This window comes from Rhynchophorus ferrugineus, unplaced genomic scaffold (assembly GCF_030347505.1).
Source record: "Rhynchophorus ferrugineus isolate W39M unplaced genomic scaffold, kcgeb_rfMv2 rfM6, whole genome shotgun sequence".
In the NCBI taxonomy this organism is placed as follows: Eukaryota; Metazoa; Arthropoda; class Insecta; order Coleoptera; family Curculionidae; genus Rhynchophorus; species Rhynchophorus ferrugineus.
The window spans coordinates 17,370,990-17,397,518 of NW_027472585.1; the positions used below are offsets into that span (position 1 = coordinate 17,370,990).

General features: G+C 32.8%; 1 protein-coding gene across 7 annotated transcripts in view; it reads right to left on the reverse strand.

The window, feature by feature from the left end:
- LOC143197888 (uncharacterized) overlaps positions 1-26,529 on the reverse strand; it is a 533,325-nt gene that overhangs the window by 53,458 nt on the left and 453,338 nt on the right. For all 7 annotated transcript variants that reach the window (XM_076406675.1, XM_076406678.1, XM_076406674.1 and 4 more), the window contains exon 7: positions 25,602-25,691. In XM_076406675.1, coding sequence (XP_076262790.1) covers positions 25,602-25,691 — 90 coding nt within the window. The remainder of the gene's footprint in view (positions 1-25,601; positions 25,692-26,529) is intronic.

Below are 26,529 nucleotides of genomic sequence, written 5' to 3' on the forward strand. Positions count from 1 at the left end.
ATAAATTGATACTGGTGTTTCGTGCTACAGGATCTTTTCGAGGGCATAATATGATCAATCCGGATATTGTCAAGAATTTTTTTCAACTAAGTGCCACCGTTTTTTCCTAATTTGTTGTTATATTATTGAAAATATAATAAGAAAAGAATGAATCCAACGTTAACAAATAAGACAACAGACTGGGAAGGATTTGTTGAAGAATTGAACAAACGAATTCAAATCAATGTACCCCTTAAGACAACTGAACAATTAAATTTTGGAGCAGAAAAATTCGTAGTAGATATTCAACAAGCTGCTTGGAATGATACTCGAGAAATTAAGAGCACAACTAAAGGAAATAATTATCCAAAAGAAGTGAAGGAAATGGTAGCTGAAAAACGTAAATTGCGAAAAAAAAAATGGCAACAAAATAGAACACCTGAAAATAAAAATAGTTTAAACAATATAACCCAAAGACTGAAAAGAGAAATAATGGAAATTAAAAACAAAACCATAAATGACTATCTGAGAAATTTAACAAATGATAAAGAAACTAATTACTCACTCTGGAAAGGAATCCCAGGAACTCACCAAGCTACGATTAAATAAAAGGAGAATTACTACAAAAACTACCAACTACAAAACCTGGGAAGTTAGCAAACGAAATAAAAACCTATAGACCTATATCACTGCTGTCAGTATTATCTAAGGTTTTTGAAAAATTCCTGTTGAAAAGAATAAAACCGATCATAGAGAGAAAAAAGCTAATACCAACACACCAGTTTGGGTTTATTAATAAGCACTCAACAATTAACCAGGTCCACAGAATAACAGATGTTATTGAAAAAGCCTACGAAAGTCAAAAAGTATGCTCAGCTATATTCATAAATGTAGCACAAGCTTTCGATAAGGTTTGACATGAAGGGCTTGTTAATAAACTACAGAAAATGCTACCAAAACAACACACCGAACTATTAAAATCATACATTACAACCAGAATGTTTAGAGTCAAACAAGAAGAAGCTTATACTACAATAAAAGAAGCTAAAGTAGGTGTACCACAAATGGAAAATATCACGATGGCTATATTTGCTGATGATACTGCGATTATAGCTGTCGGAGACAATAGTGAAGAAAATTACAACAGGCAAGTGACAATATAAATAATTGGACACAAGCTTGGAAAATAAGAATTAATGAATGTAAATCTGTACATGTGCAGTTCACCTATAAACAGACCGTACAAGCACCAATAATATTAAATAACACTATCATTCCATATAGCAACAACGCTAAACATCTCGGAATGAATCTGGAAGCAAAACTTCGCTGGAAGAAACATATAAAGAAGAAAAGAAAAGATCTGGAATTGAAATATAGGAAAATGTACTGGCTAATTGGAAGAAAATCACAATTATCAGTACATAATAAATTGCTATTATATAAGCAAATACTGAAAACTATATGGACATATGGAGTTCAATTATGGGGATGTTCTGCAAAGAGTAATATAAATAAAATAAAAAATTTTCAGAACAAAGCCCTGAGAGGTATTGTGGGTGCACCTAAATACTATAGGACTGATTACCTACACGACACCTTCAGATACCCACAGTCAGTCAAGAAATCAAGATGACTGCAAGGGGGCATGAGGAAAGACTCCATTCTCATACGAATATTGAAATATTGCAACTTTCGGATACCACCAGAACAGGACACAGACTCAAAAGAATCAAACCATCTGATCTTGTGTACTGTTGGGTAGCATATATTATGTATTAGACATGTATAAGCATTATTTCACCAGAGAATGAATTAGGGCCGATGGGTCCTCCTAGTGATATACCTAGATTTAAGTATCATAAAGACAAATTGTAGATTAGACGGAAACGACTAGTAACAATATATTTATTAAATAATAAAAAAAATTATTGAAGCTGAATAGGAAAATCTTGATTTAGCTTTTTCCACTCATATTGGCTAGAATTTTTTGGTTGCTCAACATTGCTAAATTGTCTCTCACACATATGTGCTAGCTTACCTCAACAATTATCAATAATATACAAGGGGAGCGCTGACCACTTTAAAATTTCAATATTGTGTTCTGAAAAACAGTTTTTAATGAGTAAGGGTCGCAGTATGAACAGCGGCATTATCTTCGTGAACAATATTATTCTGATAGGCAATTATTGTTACACACTTGGTTAACTGTTCAATCATATAATATAACCTATACTATTAGTATACCCAGTAATTAATTTTATTTCTATGATTGCTTCAACGCCTATAGCAATAAATAAACACTCCCTCGACCTAACTGTTTTTGACTTGAAAATCTCTGATCTTTTCTTAAATTATGGTAGTAATACTTAAATCCATATTTTTTTCCATGAGATATAGTCCTCGAGAAATTGTAAGCGTGCTTTCTTATGTTCTTCACATAAAGAGGGTTTCTGTAAGACTTTCTTTCTTTTTAAACATCTAGCATTATATTGGAGACGTTGAACAATTCTTACATCTGTTCTTACGCCTGCTGCCGATGTGATTTTGTTCGCTGTAATAGAATTTGAAGCAACTTGCAATATTTATTGTCTATCTTTATCGTTTATGACATTTGTCGAGCCTCTTGGTTTCTTTAACTCCTTTTCCGGATCTTTGAAATAATTCACGATGACTATTCTAGATATGTTGTGATACATTAAATTTTTTTAGATACTGGTAAATTGAAAAAAGTAAACTGGTTTTAGATGTTTAAAATACCCTTAGAATTTCGAAATACACACGGCATTTACAAAACAAAAGCAACACGTATTAATTGTTTACTTATAATTGTGGACTTACTTGTTTAAGTCCACACTGTATGCGTGCTATTGTATTGTTGTGTCGTTGGGATGACACGATATTACATGGAACTTATAAGTACACAATAGCTGACCCTTTGTAATATTTACATGAATACCTTGACTAATTTTTTTCCCATATTTAATTGTAGAATCTAAAAGCTACAAATAATATGTATAATAGGAGTAGTAATAAAAAATATGTAATGCACTAAAGTCTTGACGCGAGGATATCTCTGAATATATTATTAAAATCGTGAAAATCTATTTGTACTCTCCCTAAAATTGAAAATGCCACTTGGATATTTTCCAGATTTCCTTCTTCAAGGTTTGGTCAATTGTTAAAAATAATATTTAATTTATATGAGGAGTATCCATAGAAAACGTAAAGACATGCCCTTTGAAGGATATAAGTATATAAATAAGATCCCTTCATACACTGTTAGGAAACATATGATTTAAATAATATAAATATAACTCATGAAGACGTCTAATGAAACTTTATGAACTTGAAGATTAAAGATCACAGTTTTTAAGAGCATATAACAGAACTAAGTAATATTTATTGTTTTGATTTGCCTATCTAGACGAGACATTGATCTTTCGAAATGGAACATTGGGCACTTTCGGCAAAACGCTAATAAAAAGAGTGTAAAGATAATAAAAGTTGATGGAAAATATAAAAGTTAGACAGATTTGATTCCATATCAGTCAAATTTATATGGGGTATGGCAAATAATTACAACAATGACAAGCAGGTCGAGAAGGATATACAAGCAAGGACGATTTGAATATGTTGATGAAAGCATTATCTACAATAACATCTTTGGTCAGATAGTCAGATTTTGGACTCTGTCAGACATACAGAAGATATTGATGAGTTATTAGTATTTATTTGCCGTCCTAACATACAAATGGAGAGCAGATATTTATATTTCTCAATAGATTATTAAAATCGTGAAAATCTATTTGTACTCTCCCTAAAATTGAAAACGCCACTTGGATATTTTTCAGATTTCCTTCTTCAAGGTTTGGTCAATTGTTAAAAACAATATTTAATTTATATCGATATTTTTTCTGCATCCTTAGCCTGAGGAGTATCCATAGAAAACTTAAAGACATGCCCTTGGAAGGATATAAGTATAAAAGTAAGATCCCTTCATATGTTACACTGTTAGGAAACATATGATTTAAATAATATAAATACAACTCACGAAGACGTCTAATGAAACTTTAAGAACTTGAAGATTGAAAATCATAGTTTTTAAGAGTATATAGCAGAACTAAGGAATATTTATTATTTTAATTTGCCTATCTAGGCGAGACATTGATCTTTCGAAATGGGACATTGGGCCACCTTCGGCAAAACGCTAATAAAAAGAGTGTAAAGATAACAACAGTTGATGGAAAATATAAAAGTTAGACACATTTGATTCCATATCAGTCAAATTTATATGGGGTATGGCAAATAATTACAACAATGACAAGCAGGTCGAGAAGGATATACAAGCAAGGACGATTTGAATATGTTGATGAAAACATTATCTACAATAACATCCTTGGTCAGATAGACAGATTTTGGACTCTGTCAGATATACAGAAGATATTGATGAGTTATTAGTATTTATTTGCCATTATAACATACAAATGGAGAGCAGATATTTATATCTCCCAATAGACTATTAAAATCGTGAAAATCTATTCACTAAAATTGAAAATGCCACTTGGATATTTTTCAGATTACCTTTTTCAGTTGGCACTTAAATGGCGATATGGCATACATTACACCAATAACTTTTATGTCTTAAAAAATTAAAAATTTCTCCCATATATAAAACGACTTAAGCCGCTATATCTTAATGAAGGTAGTTGAAATCTGCAAAGCTTTTACAATCAATTGACGTTAACAAACCCGTATAAATCATACGAATTAGTAAATACCTTAAGAAAACGTCAATTATTTATCAGGAAAGATGTTGGGCACACCCATCAGTCTCGTCGTCATGACAAATTTAGCCGACTTTTGCTGCCAGGGATGGTGGTATCCGAAGATCCGTTATTAGAGGAAGCGAGCCATGACCTGCCTGGCTGCGAAGATGTCCCACCTTGTAACCGAATGACCGATGAACTGACGGTTCTAATGGTCAGATTTTTGTCTAGCGGGTCATCTTCCATCTTAAGACGAAGCCGCGTGTTTTACGATATTATTCTCATTGAGAATATAGTTTATGATGTAGTTTTAAAATAAAAATTTATTTCTATATATTTCTATAATATAAAACTAATACAAAAGGTGATAAAAAGGAGTTGGTTTATCCGAATTTTTATTAATTTGGTCGAAAAAATTGTAAATAAAAATTTAAGTAAACATATACATACAAACAAAATACATATCACGAACCTAAAAATATTTTATATTATTAGCTTTCTGGTGGAGGCACAGGCATCGGTAATTACTTTCCAGATTTTGTAACATATTTTACTAGCCATAAGTATGATTGAGTAGCCATATGTTATGATTTTGATACATTCTTCAACTCTCATCAATATTCAAAATTACACAAGTTACATTGCGCCAAAATTGTAACGAATTATTTTCTTATTTTATCAAAAGAAAAAAGTCCCTGAAAAGTTATCTGCTGCTGGAGATTTACGGTGAACATCCTCCCACCATAAGACAAAGAATGTCCTGATAGGTCGATAACATTTGAAGATGCGAAATTGCAGAAATTATTGGATGAAAATCCAACGCAAACTCAAAAACAAATGGCGGTGTCAACGTTGTTGATATGACTGTATGCATTGACATGAATTACAGACAACTAGAAAATCTAAAAACGGTCAGTGAAATGCTATTTCAAAAGTATGAAAGGAAGTCGTCTCTGCATAGAATAATAGCGGGTGTTGAAAAACATATTTATTTCAGAAAATTAAATCAATTTAAAGCACTGCAAGATCAAGTCGCTTTAGTCGTAAGATCATGTTCTGTTTCTGGTAGAACCATTGCATATTATGAACTACTGAACCCTGGAGAAACAGTTAATACTAATCGCCACCGATAACAAATGTTCAATCAGAACTGTGCATTGATGCAAAATGTTCACTATACGCTTAAATGAGACATAATAAGGCGATTTTGTAGCATGGCAACGCACCGTCTCATATGGCAATATAGTCAACGAAATATTCAAATCATTTCGATGGGAAGTTTTATCGCATACTCTCCAAACCTATCTCCATCGACGTACAACACTTAAAACTACATATTTATTGTATCTCTGTTCAAATGAATCTAAAACATAAAAACAGCTAAAGTATGATCTACAGGTTATTGATTTAAAATCTCTATATACCGGAACAGTACACTGATGGATGTGAGAGATCCAATGATGGAAATTATCATATTCATTGAAACATTATACTTCTGAGAGGAAGTAAAACTCTTTCGATTGATGGAAATAATATGTGATCTCTGAAAACATTCAAAAACAATTAAAAAATGGTATGAATAGCAGCCTAGTGGTCCCTATGCCATTGATTAAAAATTAAGGTTATTGACTCCGTAACTAGCCCGAAAATTCAACTCATCTGGTTTATCTAAAATAGTTCTATGATAATCCACTTTAATTAATTCATAAAATTATATTTCCACATATCTCTCTATCTAATCTATATTTTGTGTTATTCTATACGACCTGTTCAACAAGTCAGGTTTTATCAATATATAATAATATATATTATATGAAATAAAAAATATATCACATTAGACAAAAAAAAGCAGAACAGATTAGACGCATAATCACAGAACTGTAGTCGTTAGCAGGAAGATACTTCCAACTTGATCTAAGATCAAAGAGATTATAGATTTTATCAGTCAATTATAGAGCCCTATTTGGTGCAACTGTGGGGTTTTACAAAACCATCAAACCAACTAGTAAAACCGCATAACAGCCACTTGTATAGTGTATAATTGTTACTCTTAACTAACATATAGCTTAAATAGTCTAATTTAATTTTAATTTAAGATATACATGCTGGTGTATTTATCCTGCACTTGCCCTGTTTACTTTTGATGTAAGTATAACAGAATAGTTGTAATACATCAATTTTAAATCAGAATTGTAATACGTATATGTAATGTAAGAAATAAATTGATGTAAACTGTCACTGATATTAATTATGAAATATATATAAAAATATATTATACTCTTCATTATGACATATTTCTTGCGAAATTCTGTATGAAAGACGAAACTACCTAGTTACCAGTGCAACAACCGATGACAATAAAACTCAAAACCATCCATAACTTTCGATTACGAACGATCAATGAATATAGCACCGTTTAAATCAGAATCAACGTTTGATCGAAGCTAATTTTTTCCTCCCAACATTTATCGTTCATTCAACCCGACGGACGCAATCGTAAAACCATTGTGCTCTGTCACGACCATGTAAAATATTAATCTGTTAATCTTTTCTCACACTTACTTAATATTTTTTCGTATTCTTCTGCGTCTTCACCTCAGATCGTGTACAATAGTTTCACCAGTCGCGAGAAACGAGTTACAATAATGAGCATTTAATAATAATAATAATAATAACAATGAAAATAATAAGATTACGACGTGGTTGTTGGTAAATGGTCAATCGTCAAGGCTGAAAATGTCTTAAAAACAATGGGAACAAAAGCAGAATAGAAGAAAAGTCAATTTACGAAAATATCAGGGCATGACTCATGAAGGAAGAACTAGTTCTTATATGTTCATCAGTGATTATGTATATTCAAATAACCGAAGTAATGCCACATTTACAGTAATGTTAATCTAGTAAAATTGTATATTATAATATAGAATCTTAACATGAGTAATAAAATTGATCGACTTGTGACTATAAAAAAACATCAAAAGTTGCCTTAAAGTATTTATAAACACTCCAGAAAAGAGAACTGTTCACTTGTAATACTGACACTGATACTCTAATATCTGAACATATAAAGTTTGGAGAAACAATTTACACAACGTTAACTAATCAAAACTACATGATTATGAGTACATTCATATGATTACAGTAATGCATTTGAGACAATATTTACTGCTTTTTTGCAGGATTACTGCTTTCTTTGGGTAGGGGAATCTACTTGGTTAGTTTATAATATTTATTTACATATAAAAATGGAATACCGAAAACTAGAAAACACTTTTCGCATTTGCAACGTCAAGAAATCCGAATTATAGCCTCAGGTATAAATGGTCAATCATCATTTCAAATCTCACCGTGGGATAATATTAGGCCTATAAAATAATTTTGAAGCCTCACTGATATGCTACACTTTGCAGTAGTGTAAATTCGTTGAAGTATGAACTAACATTTTTTCAGTGTATTAAGAATGTGTGAATTTGAACCGAGTAAGTCACATTTTCGGAATGTTTCACTTTTTACTTCAATTTCAAGAAAAAGGCGGCTGAAGGTCATCAAATACTCATTGTGGCAACCATGTTCCATCGATTTCAACATGTGAATGCCGATTTTCACGTTTTGAAATGATGATTTTGGCCCCAAATATAGCAAAAAAAAAGAAGTTAAGCATTTGAAGCCTATCTATCAACGGGGATTGACATCGACTACAGTTGATACGTTTGACACGACTACTGCCCAAAAAAGAGCTGGAATAGAAGTAAAGACATAACATTGTTTATTCTTCAGCTTGAGAACCATCGCCTACACATATTGCAAAAACGGTGAAAACCTACTTCGAAACTTTAAATCTTTCCAATTACTACTTGTTTCGGCATATCGTGGGTCAGAGTCGTGACCTGAGTGAAAAAAAAGGTGTTATAAAAAGATAAAAGAAAAAATGGGTAGGCTCGTGGATAGCCTCAAAAGATACATCGTACTAGAATAATATCTATAAATAATAGAATCTATAAATTGTCTGAAAGATGCGAAGAAGTTTTCGATTGACAATACTTTGAATAAAATACATTGTACCGATTTTTCACAATACAATTTCAAATAAAACAATCCTTTCAAACAACTAATTTATAGGTCTAATAATACAATCAGTATTTCTGTAATTAAGTTTCTCACACTAGATCTGATATTTAAAATCATCATATTCTGATTATATAATGCTTCGAATTCTGATTATATCAATTTTTATGTCAATGTCAAAGAGCAACTTGGAAGACCAAAAATGGTCTCGGAAAGACACCCATAATTCGACTTGAGCATCGTATTTGGATTATTTCAAGTTTACAGATGTTAGACTGCTTTTCAAAACTCAAAAAGAATTGCCAAAATGAGCTAAAAAATATAAAAAATAACAAAAAATTTGGAACAAAAACCTGATTTTATAAAAAAAGCACATAAGGCATTTAACAACAGCGAAATCTCCTGCAACTAGATCAATTTTGGTTATTGATAGGGATGTCTCTACAGATACTACTCTAGGCACTTGCTATCGATACATTCGTGAACAATATTGGAAGCATCAACAACTATATAAATAACTATAGTGCTATCATCGCAGAAAATCAAGCAATAGGGTAATTTTTTTTCCAGTCGTTTCTACTTATGATCCAATACATAGAATGTGGGGATACACATCCAATGAACTCAATCTATTTCAAAACTTGCGGAAAGTATCCACAATTTCAAAATAATCTAAATAGTTTTTTAACTATCTTTACATGTAATAACAAAAGCTCCACGGAAACCTGTAAATCTAGGTTGGGAGAATGAAACTGCAGAAGCAGGAAGCCCTTTACTGCTGTTACTGCTGACCGGTGGTGATGAGATAAGAAAATATATGGCGGAGAACTGAAGAAGTCTTCGTAGTGAGTGTTATATCCCTATAAAATATCAATCTGATCCAATGTAATTATAATTTCCGATAGGGTATTTACCAATAATATTATTCCGCAATAATAAAGCTAGATAAAGCAAAGTTTAACATCTTAAGAGCGTGGTGCTCTAAAGCGTAATCGCCGGAGGCCCAAAGTCGGACGTATAATTAACCGGTAACTAGCGTTTATGCATCATTTCTTCACTCCCACATCGCTACATCTGAAAATGTTTCAGCTACCCCGAGGTCGACTTCCTGACATCTATTTCGAAAGATGGCGTTTCTTCATTGCAGGAAACTTTAACGGCCCGATAAAAACTATACGACTTCTTGGAATTCGCAGTTACAATGGTTTACAATCTCGCATTTTAACGTTGCTATGTTGGTTCACGTTAATTTGTGATGGTAGATACATTATTTGTTATAAAAAATGATTGAAATTATGTAACATCATTAAATCATATATTGAACTAACTGTGTCGTACTATCCGCTTCGTACTATACAAATACAGGCTATGTTTAAAACATGTTATATCCATGATCATTTAACAAAGTTATGCGCAGTGAAGTAGGCGTATTTGTGAACATATATATATGCAGCTACCAGGTGGAGTGATGTAAAAGAAAACTGACTAATGTTGAACGTCCTGAATAAATATTGTAAATGTTCTTTCTCATTAGGAATGTGTAAACGAATATGAAATTCCGCAATTATTACGGCATTCTACATGTCGACTTTTTTGGTGTAAAACTTAATGATTTGTTTTACGTAGAATACGCATTTATACGAATTTACATTAGATATGCTTAGAACAATCTTAATTTACAAATTAATTTCTTAGTATTGTTCTGTAGTACTTGCATCAATACACACACAAGATAAGTGCAAGATCAGTATTTGTCTTTAACTAATTTAAGCTACTTAAACTAATGTTTAAAGAGTAACAGTTCTACAATATAGAAAGTTCTGGTGGTTTGGATCATATTAATTTTTTCTTAGTTTTGTCAGCGTTGGATTACTAGTAGGTTTGATATTTTAGTGCTACTACATATTTTCACCAATAGGCAAAAAGTAGGCTTTATAATTCATTGATACCAATCTCTTTGATCTTAAGTCAAATGGAACGGACCGCATTTCTTTGATTTTAAGTTTAGTCTGCTTTGTTTTCTGTCTAACGTGATGTTTCCAGTTGAACCTACCATCGCGGTGAATATTTTCGCTGATTCTGCTTGAAGAATGGGACATCCCTCAAGTGAAATAAGATTTTAATTACCTCACTAAAACGCAAAATTGAATGGACAGATCTCGAGCTGTATATTCCAATTTTTAGTTGATTTGTGGATTTTGTTATTGACACTTGTATTATTTATATAAACGTAGAAAGATATAGGTATTTTGTTATAATAACACTTTATTATATGGCTTGCTTTTGAATGGCTTACTTTACTGCATTTGGATATTTGTATTGTGTCTTTAAACTAGTTATATTCTAAGTCTAAACTATAGAAAATTATTGCATTATCAATTATTGAAATTTAGTTTTAATCGTAATAAACAATAATTGTTTTTACTTGATTTACAAGCCCTGGATGTCTTAGGATCCTTCCTTTCGCGTTTTCTTCCCTTTGCTATTTGAATCATTTCTAACCTTTTCTATATTTCCTTCTTCTAAATTGGTAGGACCAGAGAGGGTGACCAATTTCAATTCTCTAATTAATTAATTAGAAATATAATATATTATCAGCAATTATTGCTCGATTTCCTTGTATTCTTGCTTCTATTAGCTACTTATTGTTTTATATGTCTAAATATTTTTGAATTCTTATTTTCTTCTTAATTCCTTTGGTTTTTGGAATTTCTATTATTTTTACTTATGTAATTGCTGAAAGTTTCTACTCTTTTCTATCATAATGTATTTCATCATTATTTTTACCATATATATTTCCTGCTTATCACATATATCTTATATGCCCTATCAACATTTATTTTATCTTTCGATTAGTTGGTTTCTTCTTGATTCTAGGTTTTCTATATCTAGTCCCTTCTACTCCTAATATTACCATATTTTTTTTAATTTTCTTGCTAAAATATACTCCAGCAACTTACAATGGTTTCACGGCAACAATTTGATCAAATTGGGTGTTAGCTCCAATGCATTTGAAGAAAATAAATACTGTCCTGTGATATTATGATGTCCTTGTGATGAAGGGAGTATAGCATTTGCTATTCTATAGGGTGTATACTATAGCATTTATAAGATAAGTAAATCTGAACAATTACCTTTTAGCGGAATCTTATCTTCATTAGTCGAAACCAAATGTTCTTCTAGCCAAGCTGCTACTATACGTCAATACATAACAGGTCAATTGAAAAGTCCCCGGCCTGACACATAGATGGCGCTACTAGAATTAAATCCCTATGGTTTTTAGTTAGCCCTGACCCTCAAAAGATGCGTGTATAAATTTAACAGCTATCGGATTATTAGTTTGTGAATAATAGCATTCTGAGTGACGAAAGTTTCGTTATTGTAAAAAAAAGGATAAAAAGGAATTTCGCGTGTTGAAAAAATGCAGTTGAAGCAAAAACTTGGCTTGAGGCCGAGTGTCCGGAAGGATTGGTATGCTAAGTTTAGACGCGGTGAAATGAGTACCGAAGACGGTGAACGCAGTGGACGCCCAAAAGAGGTTGTTACCGACGAAAACATTTAAAAAATCCACAAAATAATTTTGAATGACTGCAAATTGAAATTTAATGAAAGAGCAGAAACTATAAAGATATCAACGTGTACATCATATCTTTAACAAATATTTGGGTATTAGAAAGCTCAGTGCAAAGTAGGTGTTGCGCGAGCTCACTTTTGACCAAAAACGACGAGTTGGTGATTCGGAGCAGTGTTTTTAGATAATCAAGCATAATTAACCCGAGTTTTTGCATCGATAGGTGACAATGGATGAAACATGGCTCCATCATTTCACTCCGAAGTCCAATCGACAGTCATCCGAGTGGACCACACACGATGAACCCGCTCCAAAGCGTGGGAAATCGCAACAGTCGGCTGGCAAGGTATATGGCGAGTGTATTTTGGAATGCGCATGGAATAATTTTCATTGACTACCTTGAAAAAGGAAGGACCATCAACAGCGACTATTACATAGCGTTATTGAACCGTTTGAAGGAAGAAATCTCCGAAAAAACGGCCGCATTTGAAGAAAAAGAAAGTGCTGCTTTACCAAGTACTTCGCAGTGCACCGTGTCAATGTCAGTAAAAACGATGGCAAAAATCCATGAATTGGGCTTCGAATTGCTTCCTCATCCACCGTATTCTCCAGCGATTATTTCCTGTTCTCAGATTTCAAAAGAATGCTCGTTAGAAATTTTCGTTGAATGAAGAGGTGATCGCCGAAACTGAGGCCTATTTTGAAGCAAAGGACAAATCGTACTACAAAAATGGTATCGAAAAGTTTGAAGGTCGCTATAATCACCTTTTAAGGGAATTATGTTGAATAAAAAAGAATAATTTTGCCAAAAAATGTGTTTTACTAAGGTAGGCCGGGGATTTTTCAATTGACCTGTTACCAATCAATGTAGTTATGAGGGCTGCGAAGACGATATCGTAATAATGCAATAACACGCCGAAAAATAATCCGCACATCATTAAATATGGGGATAAATTAGTGGTTTCCGATAAGCTGGAACTACGACCATTAGATTAGTGAACGCATTAATTTATTCTAATTGGTGGACGGGAGTTCTAGGAGCTCGCCTGCCCCTTAATGGCTATCCTTAAATGATGTAATTATGTGTGTGAATATGATTTACCATCGCAAAACACGGTGCGTACGTGATAGATTCTACTTATATCTACACGTTACCATTATACGCGGTAGCATTATAATTAGGCTCTTTTTTCAACACCTAGTCATCGTGCTGGCTCAGATTTAATCAACGGATGACTGGTATCGAGATATTTTGTTACCTTTTATGACATCCGACAGGTACTATGAACGATCACTTTATATCACGTCAGCGATAGTTAGTTATAGTTATGCTTGTGATATGAAGCCGAGTAAAATTACTGGTATCGGACCTGCTATGAGAATATTTATATGCTTAATTTATCGATATTCAAAAAATATTAGAAAATGATTCATGAAAATTAAACATATACTATTGCGGATAACTCGCAATGAACCAAGTCAAGAAAATGCACTATACCGATCGAATCTGGACCACTCCCTCTACCAGTAGACGAACATATTCAGTTCAGAAAGTGAGCGATAGCCGATTTTATATTTTGCATTTTACGTTGTGCACCCGCTGAGATACTCGTTTCCCCTCCAAATAATTGCCCAACTCATTTGGGCTCTCTACGAGATTTCAATCAATTGTTTCATATTCAATTAGTTGGAAAATGAATAAGATTCCTGACTATAGTGGCAACATTTCAAATGTTGTTTATAATCATTTGTTTCAAGATTGGATGGACTCACAACTGGAATTCTGTTTTACGTAAATGCTTAAAAACTATTTTATACCTGAAATTTAATGCAGTGTATATGTAATGAGATGAAATATATCAGTCTATCTCAATATGTGACATAATCTAATCGACTTTCTTAACAATTGACAGGGCAGAGCAGAAGTAAAAATTCATCAAAAACAATTATTTCCAGAACGAGATAAAAAAACAACTTGGTACTGACGTTTACGTGACATTTTCCCTTTTTGATGTAAAAAGAGCAAAATACATCTAGAAGGTACTTCAGAAATCTCAATCTCAACAAAAGGCCATAACTGTTGAGCTACAAATCTATTACGACAACGTACAATTTAAATTAGTTTAAACAAAGTGCAACAATTGTCCAAGAACTAAAAGTTATATAATAACAATTCAACTAAAAACTAAGAATTTCTTAAAAAGGGATCTACATAGTATAGCAGAAACAAAAGTATATTTAAAGATGTTTTCATTTCTAAAAATAACACATATTGTAGAAATATATTAACGATCCTAAAATATTTTTGGTATTTACTTTCGAAACTGATGGAAATTAATGAGGTCCATCAATTATTTACTTACGTTTATAGCCCTAAGACAATAAAATGTATAAAAAACACATTAAATTTTGAAATTCAATCAACTTACATTAATTAAACTCAATTGGCTGAAGATTAGAGAACAGTACAATGGTGATACAAGGAAGTAACTATACGATGTTATCAAATAACTTCAGTATTTATAACACGATAAATAGAATAGGTTTTCAGCGAAGCTACTTACGACAACATGCGACAAAGCATAAGCTTAAAACGACAAATGAATGGAGCTCATTTGCATGAAGAGAATTTACCATACCCTATGCTTTTTTGACTTGTATAGTCTCAGCAACTAATATGGCGTTCGCATGTATGTAAACAAGGTCGTTCTTACTTACTTCCTTCTAATTCTTCATTAGATGATATTTACATCTACCGTAAAATGATTATCAAATATGGCAACTCCCTGTTGTAGTAGTTCAGTATCATGAAAAACGATTAAATATAAATAATATGTAAATAATGATTTGAATTTAGGCGAAAATAATGTGTACTGTAAAAAAACTGAAGCATCTGTCTGTAATGTAGAGAAAACAATAACAGTGTTTATGTTTGTTAAAAGTAATATGCATATTATTACAATTACCACATTATTTTACTATTAAGTATATTCGTTTAAGATAGGACAATCAGTGCATAGTGGAGCATCAAATTCAAAGCCGCAGCTTACTGTGGTTAGGCAATACAAGTCGAAAAAAAGCTGAATCAATTCCCCAAAAGTAATTCGATGAAGAACTTAAGTACTAACAGAAATGTTAAAATAGTTGATCAACTAGTAATTGACAATTTCTTCAAGTTTTTTTCTCTCGGTTAGATCTCTTGAATTTAGTGTCAGATAAGCATTCGAATGAAAATATTTCATGTGTTAGTTGGGGTCACTAGTTATTTCTCTAGATTGGTTTTGCACATTTTATCTTCATCTATCTATATTAGTGGAATAAATTTAATGGAATGATTAAATTATTCGAAGAGAAACATGAAGAATTTGCCTTAAAAAGTAAAAGTTCCTGCAGCATTGCTGATTTGGTTTACTATTTAAGCCCTGGATCGTAATGTGAAGTACTTGAACATCGAACTAAACATAGTTGAAATGTGCAAGAGTAGATGTTACGTTTTTTTGTCAATAATTTGTTCTTTTCTTGACTTGCTATCATGATATATGATCGACAAGAAGATGTCATCCCTCAACTGTCCACCAACATAGGCATAGCGGATGTAATTATGCGAAATGCATTTTAAATATTAAAACTTTTTAACTTATGTGACGTTTACTGATACAAACTCTAAGAATATAATTCCAATTTTAGAACCACATGGCTTAAGAATAATGAAGACAAAACTTTTAACAATGAAGGACCACTTTCCTTTAGTTTTAATCTGTGGAAATCACAACGTGTACGACGAAGTGATAGCGTAAGGTGCTCTGAAAGAGTGTCATTGCACTCGAATGCCAAACAATTAAATGTGTGCGATGTCAGTGAAGTCCTTAGGTTAAAACATTTACTACCATCCGACCTGATTAATAGACGCATAAAATAATTTTTGGAGTAACACAGAATTGTAATTAAATTAAATTCAATACTATAACTTATTGAAGCGATTTTTCGATGTCATTGTATAACATAAATCTCATCAAACTATATATACTTATATTATAATATTTATTGCCCATTGGGAAGATTGTGGAATGCTAAGAGAATAATAATAAAATGAGTTTGAATATGCTTCTCTGTGGTGAAGGATTTAACAAGCTATTTTGTTCGCATTTTAGTTGAACTTAAGAGTGTTAAAAACAGTTTAGTAATGGTATTTTAAAAGTCTGGATATATAAATATATTAATCAGCAAACCAATTAAGACTTATAAAAAACTAGAAAGGACACAACGAACATTCTAGATAAAAAAGATAATATATTAGATAGGAAATATATAAACAGATAAATTAATCGATGTCTGGTTTCAGTTACAGTTATCGTTGGAACTACCATAACATTGCTAGATGTCGAGTAAAAGCTCATATATAAATCAAACGAACGACCGATTACTTAAACAGGTAAAATGTGTAATTTCCATGATGCAAATAAGTGCCACTTCGGCAAAGCCACCACAAGAAAATATGCATTATAAATGGCAAATTTATGGGTGAAATCACTGATCGAAATCGGCTGGCATCACACCAGCGTCAATTGTATGAGGTGTCAGGTTGATGAGTGAGCCTCAACGAAGTCTCTTTGACATGCTAGACGGCATAATGAAACCTGATCGTTGGCGCCGATAAAGCAGAATCAAATGCCGATATTATCGCATACCAAATCTACTTTTACTTTTCGATGGATTTTTCTTATTTCTACTGGTTGCAACGCTCGTTTACTTGATACGATGCCCATTGAGTGTGCAGGAAATGTTGAAAAAGTTTGTCAACAGAGATTTATATTATTTGCAACATAAGCTTTCTGCCAAATGAGACATTTCCATTGTTTTGATTTTTATCAAATGAAATGTTTTGATTTGTCCATGAAATTATCATAATTACTAACATTTAAATTTATCCCGCAGAGAAATATAGACAGAAAGGGAGCAGTTATATTCTGGGTGCGCTTCGAAGCCACTAGAGGGCCGAGGGAATAAAAACAAAAAAAAACTAACAGATTTATTGATTTTGCTTCCATACTTAGGTCTGAAATTTTATAAGACATCTTTAATTTGCTGTTCTTATATTATTTTAATAATTGTGTTTTTACAACATTAAATTACAATGTCATAATAATGATAACACTTACGGTGAGAATTTTTTGTTTATATGTAAAAAACGTAATAATCTAATCTCTAATCCTCTATATCATGTGTTTAAGGACTTCTACATAAGTACAAGAAGGTTTGTTCTATGTATTTGAGAATCGATTATTACAGATATAAATGAAGAACAGAGTTGCTTAAACAAGAGGCTATTTATAATTGGAAAGAAATGTCTTTTATTATGCTTGACGAGATAATTGAAATAAAACTCATAACAAGTGTTTATTCAGAGATCAGTATTTGAATCGGTAGAAGTTGTACAGTCTACATTAGAATCTCCATAGAAAATTGGAAATAAGTAGAAATATTTTATTCAAAGTAAATTGAAAAATTTGAAAACTGAAAATTCTATGTGTTTCTGTACACACTCTTTTGAAATAGACGAATCTGTGAGCTGATAGAAACCAGAGAGTACATCAAAAAGAACAAGAACTAAGTGAAGAATTAATGTAGCGATATCAGTTGAATTGTTTTGGTGGATGAGGAAAATAAATAGAACTCCAAAGAACAATTTTACATGTATTTTGAACGTTGAATTGAAGAGATATGATTTACATATTTTTCATATTTAATGTCCCAAGGAATAAAAATTTCAGTATATTTCAATTTAAAAATAAATTATTTGACTAATGAAACATTGCTTACATTTGGTAATTGTTAAACATCACAGTTATGGGCTTAGATAGCATTTATATTATTATTAGTTATATAGTACCAAAAATAAAGATGTTTTTCTAACATATTTTTAAACTTCTCGCTATAAATATTCCCCTCTGGTGGTTCAGAAACACAACACTTGGTTACTACCTTATGTATGGGAGATCGTCTTCCATGTCTTTTCTTCTGTGATATATACTCCAGAAATAGTTTTAACAAATCAAGTTTTCAAACAAATAACCGATAGTAAATAATTTCTACATTCTACAATACAATAAAATCTACAATAAAAATTGCGTAAGTAACTTTCTGAAAATGGTGAAAAATTTTTCTTAGAATTTGTTTATATATTTTAGAGTCTGTTTTTTACGAACTAGGGCTTATCAGCACTGAGTCTACTGTTTAACGTGGACTCCGAACCATGGTCCTCGGCATTAAGCGTACCGACTGGCGAGTGATTAACCTAAAATACCATCCCAGAAGATATCCGGTCTTACCCATCCCAGTTACTGACGTTACTGACGTAACTGGGACTATTTTCCTTGCCGGATTTTATGTTCTTGCCTTTTGGATAATCACAAACATAAATTTACATCATGCTCCAGCAATCTATAGCAAACCAAGCCGACCAGATAAATGTTTTATCAAAATTCTGATGGTGATAACATTATAGATATTTCTTAAAACATATTTGTTTATGTTCATTAAAAAAAAGTTGCCACATTCGTTGACTTTGAATTATGACAGCAGTTTTGGTATTTCATATCTGTATTGTTCAATATTTCAGGTCTAACTTGAAGCACTTGTCTACCTGAATTTGTAAATTCAATTTCCCTTTCTTTTTCTTGTATTCTTTTTATTGAAACGTAAGGATAAAACAAATCAATTGAAGACAGCAAGACAGCAGACAATTGAAAACAGAAACAGAAAAAATTATAGATATAGAACATATATATTATAGATATGTCACATAGAACTTGAAATATAATCTTTTTATGTTTTGGGGCATTATATTACTAATATTATGGCTATGTTTATGGTGGTATAGACAGATAATTATCTTTAGCACCTAGACAGTTTCGCCTGTTGAAAATCCAAGTTGTGGTTATAAAACTTACACCAACCCAATAAAATTTCTTCTTATTCACTTCTCTTCCTTGATAAAATGGGGGCAGGATTTTAAGATGTTTGTAAAACAAAGTCCGTTTGCTCTAATATCGACCACATCAACCCACATGTTACAGTCTTAGAGTTGAAGAAGAAAAACAATTCCAACATGGAAGAATTGACGTAACTTATTATTTTTCCGTACAATTTGGAAGCTGATACTGACGCATTTTTGCTGACATGCTACCCATTTTTTACCCATTAATTACATCTTACATTAGAGATGCTTAGTAAAATCTTCATTGATAAATTAATTTATTACTACTGTTCTGTTGTACTTGCATTAATACACAAACAAGACGAGTACAGGATTAATACACCACTATGTATTTCCCAAATTAAAATAAAACTAATCTACTTAAGTTAAAGTTAAGGACACACTTATACACTAAACAAGTTCGTGTGGTTTGTTTCGCTTCAACCCTTAATTTCCTGAGTGTTGTCCAGTTGCTGTATAGCTTCGAATTTGTTGTGATTTAGCAACCTTATTTCATGTTCTAAGGCGAAATTTACTTTGTGTATCCTTTTGATTCCGAGATCACCGTGTAGCTCTTCGTTGGTTACGTAGCGATAAGCATTGGTAATTAATCGTAGAACTTCATCTTCGTAGTTCCGGAATCAATTAATATTAAAGCTCAATATAAATTGACATATAAACGTAAATCAAGACAAAAATAATAAATGAAGATGATTAATAAAACTCTTATTCTTGATAATGATTTCCTTGAATAATTTGAAATGAAAATTGAAAGCAGCACATTAGATCAATTAAAACCACAAATTAATCAATTTAAACGTTTACTTACACATAATAAAGTAAATTTTAGTGTATTTCTGCTAGATGTAAGATACTTTCTTGTGTACTTAATAATATCATTGTTGCTGGTAGTGAAGCTTTACGAACGATAACATCCAGTTCGAGAACTGTCTCATACACGACTATAATGTAATAAAGACACCGTGAGAATGTTAACAAATGCATCAGAGCTACGAGAATGAGCTTCGGTACTACTGAAAAAGGCGGACTTCATGCACCTGGATCAATCTGGGACGGAAATTTACGTTGGTAGGCTTTAATTCTTGTAAACACCGACCTACACGAATACCCCATATTGACATAGACAATCTCGTGTGGCACGCCCAGCCAAGCTTCGTGATAGAATTGTTAACTTGTCGCTGTGACTTTTCGTTTTCGTTATGCCGCAGCAATTTCGCTGTCGGAATGCATGCGAACCGCGAAATACCATAAAAATGGTCGGCGTTCCTTTAAACGGTTCCGTTTTGCATATTTTCCATATCGGCTTTTTCAGATATTGCGTTGTCGCTACGATTTCGAGAGATCGGCAATCGTCGTTACGTTCCCTTTTGTCGACGACGTTTCGAGTGTATCTGTCTAACTACTTTGGTTATCGAATACATTTCGATATCTATATGTAGATAGTATGGAAAGTTCTCATCGATAGTACGGAACTGGCAGCGTTTTCGCTTCTTTTGTTAATTTACTTTTTCTCGTTTCTGGACAGTTGTGTTCGAAAGCTTTCAACTTTCAACATATACAGAATAATAACACTGCCTAACAATGAAAATGTTTATATAACCGAATAACTAACTTATCTTTACGTATATTCAGCTGGGGCTGTTGATTGCCTATATTAAAATGGAACAGTAAAATACTCTCTTCCATCTATTAAATTCAGATGGTATAGCAGTTCGTAAATAGTTCGTACTACTCTCCAAATATGTGAGTTAAAGGCAAAAAATAAATACGAGCATGGAAGAAGAAGAAAAATACAGCAAGACATTAAAACTCTATTCCCATCCAATTTTTGTAGAAAAAGTAATAGCTTGATTACATGGATTGTAAAGTACTCAGTAAATGTAACATACAAGTTGTAATTGTTTGAACTATGAAGATAAATTTAGTCAATGTTAAAAATAAAAGATGTTTCGTTAAAAATAGTGTCTTTTGTTCTCTTTCCCGGCCATAATATATCTCTCATATGGAGAGTTTGTTTTCATTGTCAATCCTAAAAAAATTTGGAGCCTATTTCATTTGAAAATATGGTAACTCAAGAATAATTTTCAGATATTTCTTAATTAATTTAAACTGGATTCCAATTTTATTTTCCTACAGTTAATTGCAACATTAAAAATAATGCTTATTTTCATTTTCTTTGTCGTACTACTGACACATATGGAACACACAGTATGGATGGCACAGTATGAAACTTTCAGTTCATTACAAGTTCTTGAACATTTTCCATACTCTTTAATATGGTATATTTTGTATTTTATGATGGCAATTTTTGGTGTTCAGGCATTTCTTAATACTTCTTTATTTAATATAAGAAATAAAATAATAAGAATATATATAGTAATATTATTTTCTTACAAATTGAAATTTGATTTTATATTTTTATATAATTTTTCGTTATTGACCTTACATTGCACCATAACTCAAAAAAATTAAATGTACGATAACAAAAACAATACTTTTTATACAATTTTTCCACATTTTTCTTTGAACCCTTTCACATTTTATAATTAGGGCAGTCAGTGGGATTTCGGGGATACCATAAGGCTGTTCACTTTTGGATTCATTCAATTAACCGGAAACAAATTAATTATCAAGAGAAGAAAACTGATTGAGGTCGGATTAGCAATCATTCCGCTGTTACTCGAAGCATTCCTTGGTGTATATAAGTGGAGTTCGGGAAAAAGTATCGCAGCTGAAGCTGTAAGTTCACCAAATGTAGACTAAAGGTCCTCAAAGACCCTTAGAAACTATTCAAAATAAGAAATATTGAAGCTTTGAAAATACCTCTTTGGAATATTGAGCCATCAAAACTTGGAAAACCATTCCATAGAGAAACACATTAGAAATTTCTGTAGAACCCTCAGTGTAGCTTTATATCGCCGTACTAGTCGCGTCCTTTTTCGTTGAACAAAACAATTTTAAAAATATATTAACAGTTTTGGTTTTCTAAATCCTTTCACGCCATATAATTTTGAAAAAAATGTTTGATGATTTTTCAATATACGGTGTGACAGGTTTTGTTTTTCTACAAGTTGTAATTAATTAGAATACATAGATGTATGAACTTGTTTAAGAAAAAATAATTAAACTTATTTGGAATATAATTCATAAACAGTTAATATACAACATCAAAAATAATGCTTTTGCTCTTATACAATTTTTATTCATAATACAGGTATATTCTGAGATTCTTGGTACTTTTATGAATATATACTCGGAAAAAAATCCCTCAACATGCAAACATCATATTAAAACTGCAGGTTTGGTTGGCGCAGGTAGCGCAGTAGGTGGCACTAAGTCTATGACTGTGATTGTCCATAAGGTAAGAAGCAAGATGTGAAAAGGAAAATCACCAGTAAACAGGCTGAATAAGACTGGATGCCTTGTGGAATGATTTTAAGGCTTGAACGAGGTTAAGCTGTACGTTGATTCCAGATAAACTCTAGCTGGTAAAAAGAAGGCCTTAAAATATTACAAAAAGAGCTTTTTATATACTTTTGGGAGCAAACAGACAAAATGAAAGAGGAGTCATGTCAAGCCATATATCTATGTTAGTATTTTAGTTGTATGTTTTTAGTGTTGGTTCAATTGTATGAATATATTTTTACCAATGTTGACGTAATCAGTTACGTTGATTGTTAGAAAAATATACCATCATTCAATGTAACAAAATCAATGTGTACATCTTTTAGAAAATAGAAATAGTTTTAGCTGAATTCTCTCCATTATGAATAATATAAGCGCCATCTCCTTAGAAATGAGGTAAATTTACCATATGCCGATCTTGATAAATCAAAGAGAAAAAAAATGATGATTTCCTCGAATCATACGTGTGCCGACTTCATAAGCGGCCTTTATCACGCTGTTCTATCATCGGCTTCGAATAAGCCACAAGAAGGAAAGAAACGATGATGGCGGCGGCCGTCGATCTCTTTTACCAAATATGTTAATGGCTGATGGCCGAGGTGCGATAAAAATAATAACGAAGCCGCGGCAAGTCACAACGGGCCGAATCAAGAAGAACAAAAAGGAAAAAAACGAACGCGAAACGCCGTCAAAGACGATGGCTCGAAAGTAAATCTTCCGCGGGTGAAAATCTGTGGGAAATCTAATTAAAGGATTCATTAAACGGTTTGTCCGTACGCGAGTGAAAAAATAAATCTCGCTCTATGTCCGTCGCCGGTTCTTCGATTATATTACAGAACACGCCTCTACCTTTCAGGTCGCGTAAAAAGGACGTCTAATTGAGAAAATGCCGACCGGCCGGCTCATTTTCAGAGATAATTAAAATAATGACTAATTTAAATAATCACTTATATATATTCCAAGGTCTGGGATAGTTTTTACGAACGACAAGGCTATTCCAGATCGTTCGTTAGTTATTGTTAAGTTGTATTCATAATCTTTAATGTTTTTAATTGTAGTTTTATTGTATATAAGTCTTTAATACCTTTGATAGATGACGGTCACAATGTATTCATAACGGATATAATAAAGGACCGTATTTAAAATTCATTTTAACGCCAATCTTGTAAACCTAACTAAATTCACATCAATTAAACCGACAGTTAAATTGAGCGAATTGCTCTTGTCACCCACCCTTGCGTCCATATCTAGTCCGCCAGATGGTAGTTTGTAGACTAAGAATTCTCCAGTTTTTTTTGCAATTTTGAATATTTCTTCAGAGAAATTATTTTTAGCATGTATATAGAAACTAAATAAGACGTTCATTTATTTTTTATTTACGGTTTGATGGATGTCGTCGTTTCGCGACTATACAATAGTACGGTGTTGATATAAAGGAAACGGGTCATACATAAAGTATATACATAAAATAATAAATAAATAATAAAATAAATAAATAAAATTAATAACACAAACAGGGGGGCTAAAAGTATAAATACTGTATATATAATTTAAAAATGAACACAAATACAGGACTACAAACACAACCATAACCAAGTGGAAGTTCTATTGAGACAGAATACATTAGCACTCATACCGAAGTGGTAATGGTTATTCGGTCAGTAACACTTAACTTAGCATAGGCTAGATTCTATGGAGAAAATCGATTTCTCGTGGAAATCCGAGGATTCTGTCTGTATTTTCTCCTGGTAAGGCATTTCTAAGATTTTGCAGCCCATACTTCTAATCTGGGAGAGCCGTGGACAGTCGTTCAGTATGTAGTAGACTGAAATAGGGGCACGGCGACAAAATTCACAATGAGCAGGCGGACTCGTCAATAAGTGCGAGGAATGGCAGTGGCCGAATTTCAGTCGATTCAAAGCTACGGCATGGTGACGAAGGGAACGAACGAGAAGAGGGGAGAACAAATCAGCTTTAACCTCAAAGAGTTTGTTGTGGTTGGCCTCCTGGGCCCAATGATGTTGTACCTCGTTCTTTGTGAAACAAGAAACGAATAGGATAAGGTCGGTATCGACACAAACATCCCTGAAGGGGAGGGGAGAGAAGGCCGTCCATTTAGCCGCACTATCCGCGCGCTCATTTCCAGGTATACCAACGTCAGAAGGGATCCACAGTAAGCTTGTCTTGATCACATTCAGTTTTATTGTCACTCATTGGCAACTAGTTTCACAGTATACCTTAGGAAGCAAATTAAATTGAACTTCTCAGTCTATAACATTTACTGAATGATGAATTTCATATTAGTAAAAATTTCGTACAGTACTTCCGATGTAATGTTCTTTTCTGGATAAATATTAGTGTTACGGAGTGCATATTTTGATCTCAAAATTCGATATATAACAGATAACCCTCGCATCGCTTTGTGAAATAGTAAAAATCAAAACATACATTTCCTTGAATGTAGATGTTGTGTGACACAAACCCATTATTAGACTCAATTTGATTCAATCGGCTGCAAAACTCGTGCGCTATATCCCGATTCCAATACGATTCGAATATCAAGCGAACGAAAAGCAACACGAAAATTGGCTGCGGTGACTGGATCAAAGAAAGCGACGAAAAAAAAACGAGAAACCCAAACGTGAATTGCGTGATCGATGAAGACAATCCCGTTCGGCATACTTAAATAGTGAAAATCATCTGCTTATTATCCAAGGGACGTGAAAGATGAACCGTTACGTAAAAGAAGAAGTTGTTTTGTCGATGTTAATTACGACGATTTCTTGATTTGATTTTTATGATCACATTCACTCACCTGGAAGGTTTATTCCAGACATCAGGAGTTTGTCGGGCAGTTCGGAGATGGTTTTTGGTCTGGCTATTTCCATTTTCTTATTGGTTATCCCTGAAAAAAAAATTACTTGGAATTGGGCATCGAAAATGAAATAGTTCACAGTCACAATTCTTAATTATAATAGGTATATTTTTAACTTTTGTACCACAAATATTTATTATTTTATCAAAACTCATAGGCTCTGTTCAAAATCTGGTTAAAAATCCATAAAATAATACAGTTTATAGGTGTTAAGTCATGTGAATATGATTTAACGTCACTTACAACATAGCAACTCTACTGAAGCATTACACAGTACTCATTGATATTGGTTGCACTATACTATCTATTAAAAATAAAATCCAGCGTATTAAGAACACATCTAACAGAGCAATTGAAAAGTCTCCGGCCTACCATAGTAAAACACCATAGATACACTGACTAAAGGGACCCTTCAACTTCTCGATACCATTTTGGTAGTCCGATTTGTCCTTTGCTTCAAAATAGGTCTCAGTTTCGGCAATCACCTCTTCATTCGACGAAAATTTCTTCCCAGCGAGCATTCTTTTGAGATCTGAGAACAGGAAATAGTCACTGGGGGCCAGATCACGAGAATACGGTGGATGAGGAAGCAATTCGAAGCCAAATTCATTGATTTTTGCCATCATTTTCACTGACTTGTGACACGGTGCATTGTCTTGGTGAAGTAACACTGTCTTTTTCTTCAAATGCGGCCGTTTTTCGGCGATTTCGTCCTTCAAACGGTCCAATAACGCTATGTAATAGCCGCTGTTGATGGTCCTTCCTTTTTTAAGATAGTCAATGAAAATTATTCTATGGGCATCTAAAAATACAGACGCCATAACCTTGCCAGACGACTGTTGCGTTTTCCCACGCTTTGTAGCGGGTT